The sequence below is a fragment of the Epinephelus lanceolatus genome, chromosome 21 (assembly GCF_041903045.1).
Source record: "Epinephelus lanceolatus isolate andai-2023 chromosome 21, ASM4190304v1, whole genome shotgun sequence".
Lineage (NCBI taxonomy): Eukaryota > Metazoa > Chordata > Actinopteri > Perciformes > Serranidae > Epinephelus > Epinephelus lanceolatus.
Window position 1 is genome coordinate 30,333,829 of NC_135754.1, and position 15,658 is coordinate 30,349,486.

Below are 15,658 nucleotides of genomic sequence, written 5' to 3' on the forward strand. Positions count from 1 at the left end.
CTTTCTTTCTCTGTGTCAAATTAAAAGCCCACTGGTTTTTACTCAAACATAATCTCTTCATTTGTTAACACAAGGCTCTTGTTCATATTTATTGCTTACAGTTGAGCACACACTTCCTCCCACGTTATCTTTTCTGTCTAACCTAACCTGAATGACGTTTATAATGAGATGAAAACATGGAAAACAGCAACTGTTGTGTGTTTTTTACAGTTTTATATATCAACATTACATATTAAATCTGAAGGGAGCTTCTCGGTTGGATGTATTGCGTATAATAAATCAACAAAATTATGGGGGGAAAATGTCAGTTTACTCAACTTTAAAGTCCCCTTGTCCCTGATGTGGCTAGCCAGTTGCTTAAACTCTCATTTGATTGGATGACCTTTTGTAAACGCCCGAGAGTAGGATGAGTCATCAAACATTAGAAACCATTTTACTTGGTTTTAGAGGAAAAGATGGGGATTTTGATTTTAAAATGTTCTGATATTGATTTTTTTTAAGATATATTTTGGAATTAACAAGGAATAATGATCAGTTAACACAGGGACACAGGGTTAAAACTGGGAAGACGGTTTTAATTTCCTGGGGACTTTTAGGTCTTTAAATTGTATATACTGAGTTGGGACGGGGAGGAAGGGAACTTTTGGGATCAACATTAAATGTCGCTTGTTTCGATTTCCACGCAGCCAGGCTTCTGTGACGTCTGTGTTTTTCCCAATGAGCTTAACTGCAAAGCAAATACGTCAAAGGACTTGAAAAAGAATTTAAAAGCATGATCAATGAGACTAATTAAGAACGTCCATCATTGCTTTTAATCTCAACTTGTTAGCCGCACTGTTCAATTTAAGTTGATACACTGCAGAGCTGTGTCGGGCCTGTGATCTGCAGCACGTCGTGCTCGTACTTCCTTTCTCTCAGCATGACTTGTTTCATTTTATGAATTTGAATTTTAAATTGTGACCTGCCGTGACAAAAATGATTGCAGGCATGAGAGTGAAAATCCCTTCTGAATATTAGTGAAATGGCCAGAAATGTTAAGGCTTTCAAAATGTTACATTTCATGACATGTTGGGGTGAGTGGTTAGCATAGCAAAGACGAAGAGACGTGTGACACAAGGTGTTAAACTTGATCTTCTCTGTTCTAGACGCTCCCTGGGCCATCCTGCTGGCCAATATTGAGCCAGAGTCCACAGCAGTGACAGTCAATGGCTTGATCCCAGCACGCTCCTATCAGTTCCGCCTCTGTGCCGTTAATGATGTGGGGAAGGGGCAGTTCAGCAAGGAGACAGACCGGTGAGCTAAAGACAAATCCTGTATCTTTTCCTACCTCTCCACACCTACATCATCATAGTTTTCTGTCCCCTTTATTAAGGTAATGCAGAATAGAGAGACACAAATGCCAGTATACAGTTTCCTTTGTAGGGAGGCCTTAAAGTTATATTTGTCCATACCATTTCCATACCTGTTTTTTGTCATTGGAGCTTTAAAATCTACCAAAACATTTCTCTATGTCAGTATCATTAAATTGGCAATGAGAATTCTTAAATGCCAAAAAACAAGAACCTTCAGAACTTTGGTGTTGTTAGCAAACAGCACACTGTGCTCCAGAAACCCGTTTCCAAGACAACCGCCCGCTTTGACTGATCCCTTCAGTCAAGAGTCAGTGAAGAGGGATATACGTGTAAGCCTACCAAAGCAGATACACACACAAACATGCACAATCACATGTAAACACACATTCACAAACATCAACGCCTGCGTGCTCGCACATCCCGAGAGCCGCAGGAGGGATTTAGGTATGAGGCGACATTAGGTCTGGCCTTTCTGCAGCCTCACACAACTTTTAGCACTCAGCTCAGTCCTCCCTCGATGCCTCACCGCCCCTCCCTCCCTCACTCCGCCAGTCTGTCACACTGCCTCACGCTGCCAGCTCCCCAGCTAGAGGAGAGCCACGGGGGGCTCCGTCTGTGTGTTGCGGGAGGGCTGGCACTGTACGGTCCGTGACGCCATTTGGTACTTAGTCACCGCCACTGATCTCACTCCAGTCTCTTATACGCATCTTCTCTCCCCAGACACTCGTGGTGTTTTGTCAAGGTAAATATATGGCATTAAGGTAGCTGAATAGCTACGTATGACATCCCCAGGTGGAGTTTTACAGCTATGCTATGCAGGATTTTCCTAAAGAAAACAATGTGTATACCCATACAGAAGTAATCCCTCTCAATCACTATGTAGGACCCACTAGAAGTCGTGTATATCTGCAGAGATTCTACCCTCCGCTTGTATTTTCTTCTTATTTTTCTGTGTGCAGGATGTTCCCGAGCACAGCAGAGCTTTATAAAAAGGTAGTGACCAGATGCCAGACCGTATGCAGCACACATTCAAGATAAAGGCTACAAAAATTGTGGACAAAGCGCAGAAAAAAATGCAAATATAGCAAGTCTGGGCTTGGCTTTCACTTCCACTGGCGATACTGTTCAACAACAGTGGCCAACAATTTTCTTGGATAATGTACCTCTAAGGTTTGGCACTGTGCATATTTTGCACACAAGGAATGGTCAAGGATTTTTTTAACAAAAGCAGCAAACTAGCAAGAAACCGAGAGACATAAAAAGAGGGTTTGTAGTCGGAGCCTCTGTGGAAGTTACACTGGCGTTTAGCTTTAAATTGATATGCTTCATTTAAGCCCTCTGTTACATTATTACAAAGCTTTATGCTTTTAGTTTGAAACCAAAGCTTTGGTCATGATGATTTACAGAGAGAGGGTGTTCTTTTAATCCTATTTCTCACTGCTCTCTCCTTACCATATCTCTGCGTGTCTGTGTGTGTAAATGAAGAGTCCAAATTGGTGTTTGTTCTACAGGTAGCCTGCACCTTTAACTTTAGCCTAGAGCACTGGTTCCCAACTGGTGCAACCACAGAGTCCAGATTTCTCTTTAGTCATTAGTTCAAGGTCCACATAGTTTAATATATTCAGCATCATACTTGTTTGGCCATGTTGTCGAGCTAGTTTGCTGTCTCTGTCAAGTCTCTGTCAAGTAGCTGTCTGTCACTCTGCGACAGGAAAGAGCACTTCAAACTTGAGCTTGTGCCGAAAATTAATTTTATTTCAAACATAAAATGTGTTTTTTACAAACTTGATACATTCGTGAGTAGGCTTGTCACAATACCAGAATTTCAGTAGTCAATACCAATACCGGTAAATTTCCACAATTCTCGATACTTATTCGATACCACGATAAAAATCAAAAAACAGAACTCATGTATTTCTAAATTCACTACTTTATAAAAACTGTTTCAAACTTTGAATTTACAGATATGGTGACAGACGATTAGTCCAATAATAATGGCTTGAAATGCACCATTAAGTAACGTTAAAGACGGCATCATCAACGTCACATAACGTTAGCCATCCTTTACAGGGTAAGTTATAACGTAAGGTAGCGAGTAAAAGTAGCCGCCCCTATAAACGTAATAAGCCTGCCCTCAAACCCAAATAATGTCATGTATATTTCAGGATAAGTATAACATAACACAAGTGATGGTACATTGAAACTCACTCACCTTGATTTCTTTAAACAAGTCAGGGTGTCTGTCTTTTAAGTGTTAAGCCAGGTTTGAAGTGTTTCCTCCTTTCCGCACCGTTCGCACACTGGTTTATAATTACTCCGCTTTCATCTGCCTCAAATGCAAAATATCTCCACACGACTCCTAGCCGAGGTGCTATGGCTCCAGCAGCACTTGTAAAAGCCATTGTTTCTAGCAAAGACAATGGAGAACAGGCGTTCTTCTTCGGCGCTCGTCCTCGGCACCAACTGATGCGCGTTTACTGCCCCCGTCAGTTCAGACAGGAATCGATACGGCCCACTGAGGGCAAAGTTGTATCTGGTACATACGGTACCGGAAAAAAATTAGGTACTGACGTGTTTTTTGCGTGTTGGCATCGCCTTGGTACCTAAGTATCGGCTCTCATGACAACCCTATTCGTGAGTCACTTGCAGTCCATTCAGAATGGACCCACGACCCGCCAGCTGGGAACTGATGATGCCTTTATGACCGAGGTCATCAAATACAAACCATTCCTAAATACCATCTCAGACCTAAGTTATAGGTGCAGACTACTTGTCCTCATAGTTAGCAGCCTAGGAGACACTCACAGGTTGGTCGTAAGAGGGCTTCAGCAACATGGGATGCCCAGAAAGGGGGCTAAATTGTTTGCAAATTACTGTGCTGTCGTGGCAGCACCATAAATGGCAGAGACGCTGCTACTTATACCCATGAAAACTGGGTTCTGTTTTATATAGTGAAGAGCTGTGTCACTGGTCCATGACTTTGTTAATGTAATCTACTGCACCTTTAATATTTGTGTCCTTATACCTGCTCTTTCTATGTGTCCTGCAGTGTGTCTCTCCCAGAGGAGCCCCCCAGTGCTCCTCCTCAAAACGTCATTGCTAGCGGCCGGACCAACCAGTCCATCATGATCCAGTGGCAGCCCCCGCCGGAAAGCCACCAGAACGGCATCCTCAGGGGCTACACCGTCCGGTAAAATCTCTGTTCATCCACCTCTCCACTGACACCTAACAGAGACAGAGCGTAACGTGTCAAACTCTGAAAACCTCAACACGCCACCAAGGGCTGAAACACTAACAAATGTGTCAAAGGATTATTTTAGCACCCTTTATCCACCATAGAGGAAAATATATTCTGACAAACCCAATATTGTCAGTCTGTCTCAGTGCCCCTTCTCCTCGCCTTGCTTATCTCGGAGAAGTGAACCACTGAGTGGCCAGAAGGAAAATACTTTGATATTTACAACTACCTGATCAAATCACCTGTAAGATCATCAGCGGAGCAAAGATCAAAACCAGGCCTGCATAGCTCAGTAAGCTTCAACTTCGACAGATTGTCTAGCCAAATTAGCGTTCAGCATACTGAGCATCAGAATCCCACAGCTTTCTCATTCTTCCTGCTCATGTCTCGTCAGTTCCTGCTTTAAAGGCTCTGTTTTTCGGCTCTGCACCTTATAAAAACTTAGTTCTGGGTTCTTTACCCTGTTGGTGGTGCATCCCGACACACAGCAGCTTTTAGGTGTTTTCTGTTGTTTGCTAGTAGTCGTAAATAACAAGAAAGCACCTTTACACACTACAAGCGATGAATTGGTTTCTCCTCTGGTGGAGGCACGACTTAAATGCCCTCTGTCTAGCTTCTTACTTGTATTTTAAAGACTGGAGGTTAGAAGCATGAGCTCAGCGTGAGGTTCACCATCATGTCCTGTTACACACACAGCAGCTCTTAATACTGAGTAATGCAAATATCTAGAGTTTGAATGATACAACAGGAAACTGTGTTTTCATCTGCTCATCATGGCTGTTATTTTTATCTGATTGATTTCCTTTTGTGCAATTTAGAATTTAGGATTTGCAGTTTCAGTATGAACAAATATCAAGACATATTAAGACACTGAAATGAAATCCTACCCGTCTCACACACACCATCACATATAAAAATCCCCACCAAAATGTCCTTGATCCATCTGACAATGTTTTTAACTTAATTTCCCAGTTGACACGACTACATCATTTAAAAATTAATTCAGTCTGAGAGAAAACTAGAATTTTATGACTGGTTAGACTTAAGAAAAACTTTAGTGACTCTAATAGGCAGAGTCAGCAATATGCCAGGATGACTGTAAATCCTGTAAACATATAATTAGTTTGGTTTTCTGTCAGGCGTTTTATTCATTACATCCAAATGAAACAGCAGGTGTTCTCCAGACGAACAGTCAGTGCTGTCAGTGGTTTTTAATTGCTTGTTTGCTGGTGCTTTGTCTCCCCCTAGCAGGGAGTCCAGTGCACTGGCTCTGGCAACAAAGTGCTGTGATGTCCTCTCTTTGTCAGAGGACCATCAGATTCACGCTGGTCTCTAATGGTTTTAATTTGTGGCAAAGTCCAGCATTTAAACTGCACATATGTGTGTGTCAGGTACCGTCTGACCGGGCTGCCTGTGGACTACCAGATGAAGAACATTTCCAGTCCTGATGTGACAAACCTGCTGCTGGAGGACCTCATCATCTGGACAAACTATGAGATCGAGGTGGCTGCTTACAATGGGGCGGGTTTGGGCACTTTCAGCCACAAAGTCACTGAGTGGACTCTGCAGGGAGGTGAGCGCTTATATCATCAATCTTATTGATCTGAGAACAAAGCTGATATGCTGACTATTTTCTTTCTTAATCACTGAATGTGTCATTTCCAATGAGTCTGCATTTATGTGTGTTAATTTTAAGCAAGCGTTTCATTTTAGCATGGTGATTATTAATGATGAATGAGGCTGGATGCAACATCCTGTAAGTACACAAATTAAAAACTCCTCTAGTTAGCATCAAGTTTATTTTCATCTCTGACTGATATCTTCTACTAAAACCCAGCTGACTGATGTTCAGCTGCATTAGCATTGATTCTTCTTTGTGAGGACCACACAAAGGTGTGGCAGCCCCCTGAAATCCATAAGCAGCTCACACAGTCACAAACAAACCCACAGAGAGCCCTGGCATTAGGTGTTGGTGTCATCAGAAAGAGAGTGATGGCGGTATCTGCCGTGACCTGTGCAGCAGCGATCAATACTGACATCAAAATAGATGCAGGCAGACTTCCAGCAGTCAACTGAAATGTGCTCTCACACCTTTATTTTTTGTCTCCCTGCTCCTCCATTTTTCTCTTCCCTTTTTCCTTCCCCTCTGTCTCCCTTTTTCTTCCTCTCCTCGTCCATCCCAGTGCCCACCATCGCCCCTGGCAACGTGCAGGCCGAGGCGGTCAACTCGACAACTATCCGTTTTACGTGGACAGCCCCTAACCCTCAGTTCATCAACGGCATCAACCAGGGCTACAGGGTCAGTAGCCGCCACGGTGCCGTCACCACCAGCCACCACGTCCATTGACAGAACTGTCAGAGCTGAGCTTGTAGTATCACATATCCTGTGTAGCGAGAGGGAGAGAAAAGCCAAGGGGCAAAAGATATTTGGTGCCATCGTGAACGATGGACTGTGTTCACCCATTTGTCAGTCGGAGGTCATTCTCTTTATCTTTGCAACCATTTCTCACATGTTTTATTGTGAAGCCGTGCGCACGTAATGATGAATATCTTCATTATTTTGTCATGGGCTCTTGAATATAGTCCATCTCTCTGCCTCTTGTGTATAGTTCATGAAACAAATGTACCCCACAGGGAATCATAAAGTCACAGCTATAGGGTAGTTCTATTTTTCCGGTGACTCTCTGTTGAGACTTAATTATGTCATTGGGGTTTTTTCTCTGCCTTTTGTCTCGCTGTTCAATAGCGCTCCACAGGCCTCACTCAGCTGGGCGGTGGGGTCACTGTACAAATCTGAATTTTAAATACTAGATTTTTTTTTTCCAGGGAGACACTTAAAGGAATACTTTAAGTCATGGAATAAAGACAATGTGTACACCACTGACTTACCCCATGTTGCACTGAATTAATGAAGAAAGGTTTGTTTTTCTTGCGTGACCCCACGGTGAATGAAGAATCCAAAAACTGAGAAAATTCTTGATGAATTGAAGTCATAGGGGTCCAAGTTTAACAACAGCAAAACTATATCAAATCATCTGTTTATAAGCTCTCACACAACTCGTGCAGTATAACCCAAGTCTCATTATCCAGTCGTATGCTCAGTACTTCCCAAACAGACGGTACTTTCTGACGAGGTACTGAACTGAAGTTAAAACATATCTATGCTCTCTTCAAAGCCAGACTCCATTGACAAAAAGCGTTCTTAAGGGTTAGTTCAGGGTCACCAAAGTCACACAATAACATAGACAAACTGACTTAATGAGGCAGCGGTAGACCAGCAGCTCCAGTGTTCAGCAAGGTAAAATTACTGTTTTTGTCAATGGAGTCAAGTTTCGTTTTTAGTTTGAGCTTCCTTTCGGAAAGTTTGTTTGGAAAGCACTGAGCGTACAACTGGACATATTAGACTTGGATTATACTGCATGAGTTGTGTGAGAGATGTTTTGGTAGAGTTTTGCTGATATTGATCGTGGACCCCTGTGACATGAATTCATCGAGATTTTTTTCTGTTTCGGGATTCTTTGATCACCAGAGGCATGCGAGGAAAAATTTTCTTCACAAATTCAACGTAACACAGGATGAGTAACTCATAGAAGTAGTCAGTAGGGGGGTTGAAGTATTCCTTTAAGGCTGTAGATAGAAAAAGTGAAGACAGAGTGTAAAAGGTGATTGAAAGTGAGGCAAAGGAGGAATTTTAGGGGAAGACAGAACAAGTTAGACAGAGAGAGAGAGAGTGGCAGATAGTCAAGGATCCATCCCTCTGACATCGTCTTGCCAGCTCTTTACTTCCCTGGAAGCTCTCTCACTCTGGAAACTTGAAACAAACCCAATAGACCCGCCACTGGGACTCATTACCTAAGCACCTAATTGGTCGATCCAGGTCCCATTTGTAGATGCTATATGGTCCGCATTCAACATGCATGATGGGATGCTATCATGCCTCTCATGAGCCTTGACTCTCTTTGCCTCTCCCAGTTTGTCATAATGGAGCCAATCAAAACCTCTTCAGGGTATCTTTCTAAATATATTTGGGGGAGCTATGATGCCAAATAACTCCTCCGAGTGGCTCAGGATTACCGGGGAGAGACACTGCTGTTAGTTTTGTGAGACTGAATGTGTGAGGATTATTACAGAAAAAATGATTAGCTGCTGTCTGGGTAATTTTCTTCAGACTGACTTTTTCCCTTTCCGCGCGTCTGTTTTAGCTGCTGGCCTGGGAGCCTGGCAAGGACGAAGAAGTTGCCATGGTAACAGTGCGACCTAACTTCCAGGACAGCGTCCACATGGGATATGTGACAGGTCTGAAGAAGTTCACAGAGTATTACACCTCTGTGCTGTGTTTCACTACGCCCGGAGACGGCCCCCGCAGCCCGCCCAAAGCATTAAGGACACATGAGGACAGTAAGTGACTTTTCTTCCACAATTTTCTCTCTCGTGTGGTGGCGAGGGGACACGAGCATCTCACAGTAACACGTCCTGCGGGCAAGATCTATTATTCATGCAGAACGAAGTTGTAGAGAAGTGCTAATGACGGAGTGTATTCTGCATCCAGCCAGGATCATCATAATTGGGAGTTAGTTCCCTCAGAGATGATTGGTTAGGCTTTAAAAACTCTTAATTTCCCTCAACTTGTCTTCATTTTTTTTTTTTTTTTTTTTTTCCCAGCAATTACTTTGTTTTGCTCGTTTTGTTGTAAACATATTTGAAATGCTAATGCCGTCACCAGTTTGCAGCTATGATCAGCAGTGAATTAATACTGTATGGAGAGTGTCTCATTTGCCTGTAAGGCCCAGCTCATTATCCTTATTTGTCCCTGTCCAGCCCCCGGTGCTGTGGGTCACCTGAGTTTCACTGAGATCCTGGACACCTCACTTAAAGTCAGCTGGAGTGAGCCCGGCGAGAAGAATGGAGTCCTCACAGGTACATGCATTTCACCCCAAACTTGTGCTTATAGTGTGGCGAGAAAGGATGGAAATAGCAGCTTTTTCATGGTGGTGTTTGTCACAGCTCTGCTGAGAGAAACCAATCACAGGAAGATTTTGTTGTATGTTACTTTTGTACAGTCCCCCTCCACTCAGAAATGTGTTTTTCTTTTCTTTATGTCCCCTAAAATGTCTGATTTTGGCTATACTGACTTGTGTCTGTGCAGAGTTTGTCACTAGAGAGGTGTTCACATTGAGCTGTTGTGCACTTCCCTAAGCCGCGCCTCGTTTTCAAACTGTATGGTTTGACTAAAATGAACAATGACAGCAATATAGTCCACGATGAGCAACGCTAAAATCCTCTTATGCTAATGCTAGCCATCTTGATGCACACTGCTCTTTCACAGGTCAACTTAGTGAGTAGTGCTGGAGAAAGCCAAAGCCAAAGCTCAAGATCAAGATCTGATGAAGGGGAAACAATAGATTTACCTCCTGGCCCCTTTTCAGAGTTTTAAATACTATTATGTGTTAAAAACATATAACAAAACATTGGTGTGACTGTGAATCATATAAACATGTCTGCTTGGGGACTTTATCAACTGCTTCATCTCATTTATTGAGCCCGGCACACGTAGCTCTTGACGTGGGTACACAGCTACTTCATTGTTTGTTTATTCTATTTGCGTCACGCACATACTGCTGCCGAGGCATGAGCTTATAAGACATCAAATATACCATTGCAGCAGCGAGACAACACTTGTCAGAAAATGATATAACTTCCATTGTTTCTTCTCCCTGAGCTGCAAATAAAATCTGTCACAAAAAAAGGCTCCCGCTCTAAAACACATCTCAAGGCTTTTATAATGGGAGAAGTAAGCAGAGATGAAGGACGTTTTAAAAATGTAGCCCTTAAATCACTGTACTATATAAAGAGCAATAAAACTTCACATGGACTGTTTTCATTCTCGTCCAAATTACGTGAAAAACAAAGCTGCTCCTGGTCTCAGGGAGATCGTTAAACCTTGCTGTTTCTATGGCAAATGGTACAGAATCTGTAACTGTGCACAGAGAGATCATTTGGCTTTTGGTTAAATTTAGCTTCTCATTAATCTCTACATTTTTTAGTATGAGACAATGTGCTTGCAATTTGGGTTTGTATCATACAGTCAACACCGTCTTTCATTATGCATGAGGAGCAGTTTATGCTTAGGGTAAAGAAAATGACACAGTAACCAGTCCTGAGAAATAAAAGTAAATTTGGCCCAATCCCAAAACACCCCGTACTCTTACCACTTAGCCCATAACCCTACATTTTACGCATTCATGTCTAGGAGGGTGTCTCGATTGTTGTTGGGTTAGAGCATGAATGTATTAAGAGACCTGGATACAGCATTCAAGGTGGGACCCTGCTTATTCCTATGAAAGTTGCTCGGTGGCCCATGAAGTCAAAAAAGCTCCATTTCCGTGGTATGAAATTACGCAGAGGCTTCCTGTAGCCAAAGAAAAAGAAATTACCACTGCAGATGACGGCATAGTGGCAATATCTGGCAACATTCAGTGTGTCTGTTTTTGTGAACACCAGCATATAAGGATCCTGTTGGGTTGCCCCATTTCATAGGGGACGATTTCAACCACTACCCCTTGTATCTGTGTTCCAAGGTGGCACTCGAAAACGAGGAGCAGGAGTAAAAATATAAAATGGGAAGGCCTTTATCTTCAAAATAAAGATTTCATCTGACTTGTCCAGGGATGCACAGTCAAAATATCGTAAATAAATATCTTTCTTATTAGCCAAATTTTACTTCAGCTCCAGTTTGCATAATTCTCTTACTTCAACTTCAAGTGAAGAACAAATGCCCACCAGTGACATTAATATACAAGTGTTTACAAAGGTTGAGATTTAGCAGAATATTGTGAAGTGTTTTCCCAAAGCATTTTAATGTGCTGCACACTCCCAGGAGACAAACACTGACATGCCATGTGAAATTATTGATTTGGCAAGAAATGCTGCCTAATGCCTTATGCAATCACATGAAAAGAGCTGCTGGCCAAGGAGCAAATTGCATTAACTTTGAGAGGGTAAGCGTGTGTGTGTGTGGATGGGAGTGGGTGGAGGATGTGTGTGTGTGTGTGTGTGCAGGGAGGTATAATCACAGGCTGATTTAATTTGCTATATTCAATTTTTGATGAAGTTAATTTAATATTTCTGTTAGCTTGCCCCGTAGCATGCGAGCTGAGAGTTGCTATTGTAGTAAAACTGCTGTTGAATTTTCCCTGAGAGGATTCTGTGTCTGTTGCTGTCAACCCATCTCTGCTGCTCTCCAGGTTACCGCATTTCGTGGGAGGAGTACAACCGAACAAACACCAGAGTTACCCACTACCTGCCGAACGTCACCTTAGAGTACAGGGTCACTGGACTCACCGCGCTCACCACTTACACCATCGAAGTGGCAGGAATGACCTCCAAAGGCCAGGGCCAGCTGTCCTCCTCCACCATCTCCTCCGGTGTCCCGCCAGGTCAGTCACCAAACTATAAGTACAGACATGCAAGGGTCAGTACACCCAAATTACACACAAACAAAACCTTATTTTCTCACTTAGCTTTTGTGATATCAAGCCACACTGTTAAAGGATATCTCCCTCAAACTCAGGTACTAGTGCTGAACGATAAATCATATTGTCATAGTTATAGTTATCATGATATGAACATCACATCACAAGAGACAGCAAAAAATAAGAAAAATTATTTTATCTACACCCACCATTAGGGTCAGAAATCAAGTGCCAAATGTGGGCAGATTTTCTGTTAGGTGAGTAAATCTTTGACGCTAAATGTTGTCCGTGTATTAATGATACTCGTTACCTGGAGAGGTTGGGAAAAGATCTACGTTTCTTCCCTGTTCCAAAACCAAAATCAAACCCTGAAAAGTGTAGGGTTAGCTAGCTAGCTACTGAAGATATAGCCTACTGAATGTATACACATGCTGCTTTTGCTTTGTAATGATTATAACAGTGAAACAAAGGCCGACCCTGCTGTACAGGAACCAGTGAAACTTTGCTGATATTCAACCAGCTGTGTGTCATCACATTCAATGTTGTTTGGCTTCCTCTGGAGCTCCCCACCTGTCCAACTGCAGAGGTCTGGGTGCTGGCAGCAGCACAGGGGCAAAGCCAAATACCACACAGCAGCACACACTGTGATGCCACACAGCTGGTTGAATATCAGCAAAGTTTCCCTTTATATTCATTGTCTTGTGTGGCGATCAGCAGCACAAGTCTGGCGTTGAGATAGATGCCCAAAAGTCAAGCTCACATTTCTGCTTGGAAGGAGAATTTCTGCTTGGAATTTATTCAATATCACAATACAACGATAACCAAAAGCTAAGGTGATATATTGTCTCATATCAAGACTATATATTTCTCAATATATATCTCTATATCATATCTTGATAACAATATAATATCTTGATACTGCCCAGCCTTAGTAGGAGTTTTGTCTTTTTGGGAATAGGGGCCAAAACTGGAATATTTTGTGCATGCTAACGTAGTTATTGTTCTCGCACATTGCAAATTTTCCTCACATCATGCAGGTCTACCAGTTACTTTGTCTCGATAATCCACAGATCTCCACTGGCAGAGGTGCTTGAGGGACTGATTGGAAAAATAATTATCAAAAGGAAGCAATCAAGACCAAGCTATCCTGCCTTTTAGTTCCTGTAAGGTGTCAAGCACCAAAAACACTGGATCCTACATTTCCCATAATGCACCTCAGTGGCATCTTTCATTAGAGCCATTGTACCTCCTTCAAACTCTCCAGTTTATAGTGCAGGATTTCTGTTAACATGTCTCAGTCAGAGGTGGGAACCTTTATTAAACCTTCCCGTCCTGCATATTTACTGTTTCACATTAAATTTTGTGAACACACACTCTCTGTCGTCTGGCGCCAGACAAAATGAAATCAGAGCCCCAGTCACCTCGGCTGGGACAGAGCAGAAAAAACACCCCACCCCTACACATATCAGCGCCACATCCGCAAACTAACGGCTCCCACGAGAGCTTTAAGGACAATTACGGTGTTTAATGATTTCATATTTGCAAAATTGTGTCATAGAAAATACAATGCCCACATCAATTACTCGAGCAGCATTCAGAGCCGGTACATCTGTGAAACCTGTGAAATGACAGGCTGTTGTATTGAGAGCAGGCTTCAGAGCAGCAGTTACAGTCCCCAGAACGGTGATTACTCTCATTGTATACGTGTAAGGAAAACACCTGTGTGCCTGCAAACTGTACCGTAATGATCCGGCTAAAAGCCACCTCGATAATCAGTCATGCAAATGATTTAGAAGTGCTAATTTTACTACGACACGTGTAATCTGCATTTCATTAAGGTTGAATACACCCGCATTTAAGCAATCTCGGAAAAAATTGCTCAGTGTGCCGGAGGGAGTGATTATATCTTTAATATTAGGGCACTGTCCACACTCACAATATGCCACAGTTGACTTCAGCTTGGATTTATGTAAACTATATTGTGCTGTGGAATGGGGATATACTGTGGTGGGTTTTTTGTTTATCTCGAGGAAAGCACAAGAGGAAAAAAAAGGATGAAGAATGAATTATTTTATGCTCATACATACCTTCCTAGACACAGGAAAACAAAAACATCCCTACATACAGTCACAAACAAACCATGATATTCATATACACAAAAAACCCTCCTGCTGTTCTTTGAATTCACCATTTTCAGATTTGTTTCCCCTCCAGGATTTCCAGGGAATAATCCATTCTTATTGTTTACTCAGCTCAAGTGTAAACAGTGAGATATCAGATTGAATCGTATCTCCAGATAACTGCGATGTAATTGACATTCATTGCATTGTCTCCGCCTGTGTACTCTGTGTAAGCATCTTTTCCAAGTCTAATCTAGTTTTGCTGTTTTAGCTGAAGTTGGGAGCACAAGAGAGAGAAAGGAGTCAGATCACCGAGTGTGTGCAGTATCTGTGCCGCCACAAGGGGGCGCTGTGGTTGATGGATTTTTTTTTTTTCCCAAGCAAAGTCTACAAAGCAAAGCCACCCTGTGGGAGAGGCAGCCACATAAAGTGCACCTATAGAAGTGTCAGTTATTCTTTGTCTCCTTCTCTCTCCTGCTTCTTCACAGAGCTTCCTGGCCCTCCTACCAACATGGCAATTTCCAACATCGGCCCACGCTCTGTCACCCTGCAGTTCAAACCTGGCTATGATGGCAAGACCTCCATTTCCCGTTGGCAGGTGGAGGCCCAGGTGAACCAGATTTAATCCAGAGCTGAAGTCACAATTCCCTTAACCTCTTCCACTCCGCCCCTCCCTACCAGAGAAAAAAGATTGTCTTTTTCAGGGAGGGAGGGGATCTTTAGTGGGAGATAGCAGTTCAACAGTATATGCTACATATACGCGTTATACATCACCTGAAAGCAGAGAACCTGAGGATTAATCAGGCACGTGTTTATAGTCATAAATATGAAGTAAACACTGTGTTTTGTTAGGGTCCTATTCAGACTTGGAAAGTTGAGAGTGTATAGGAGCTTAGAACATTATGATAGTAGTATACGATGGAAATTTGATTTAAAAAATGGTCCAAAATACCATATTAATGCACCAAAACCTTGAGGAACACCAAAGAAATATCAGTGCTGGGATTTGGTATTAAAAACTTTTGGTATCTGGAGATTTCTGCATTTTTTTGGCGATTAGATGACAAGCACGTCTGTTCTGGAAACTGCTCAGAAACCCTTCTTATTGTCAATATACCTATAAAAGCCACACATCCTCTGAATGCTCCAGGTCTGTAGCTTGTGTATGTAAAGTTTCACTGGGCTGTGATTATCCTAAACATCACAATAGGTCATTTTATACAGTGATGTACATTTAAAAAAAATGGTCTCACTACAATAAAATGGCTGCTATGGGGGCTAACATCATCACACATGAATAAAAGTGGGCTCATTGAATTCACAAGAGTCTCACTTTTGAAGTGTGAAAATGTAATTACAATATATACACCAATAGAATAAACAACAATAGAATTAGAGTAAACAACAAGACTCCCAAGAAAAGATTCTTCTTCAGAGGTTTGCAGTGCTTACACTGTTCGCGCTTGCTGTATCTGC

General features: G+C 42.3%; 1 protein-coding gene across 5 annotated transcripts in view; it reads left to right on the top strand.

The window, feature by feature from the left end:
• Positions 1–15,658, top strand: part of sdk2b (sidekick cell adhesion molecule 2b) — a 468,332-nt gene that overhangs the window by 395,134 nt on the left and 57,540 nt on the right. For all 5 annotated transcript variants that reach the window (XM_078163249.1, XM_033611150.2, XM_078163251.1 and 2 more), the window contains exons 15-22: positions 1,146–1,293; positions 4,402–4,542; positions 5,982–6,163; positions 6,774–6,889; positions 8,793–8,988; positions 9,409–9,507; positions 11,835–12,026; positions 14,671–14,792. In XM_078163249.1, coding sequence (XP_078019375.1) covers positions 1,146–1,293; positions 4,402–4,542; positions 5,982–6,163; positions 6,774–6,889; positions 8,793–8,988; positions 9,409–9,507; positions 11,835–12,026; positions 14,671–14,792 — 1,196 coding nt within the window. The remainder of the gene's footprint in view (positions 1–1,145; positions 1,294–4,401; positions 4,543–5,981; positions 6,164–6,773; positions 6,890–8,792; positions 8,989–9,408; positions 9,508–11,834; positions 12,027–14,670; positions 14,793–15,658) is intronic.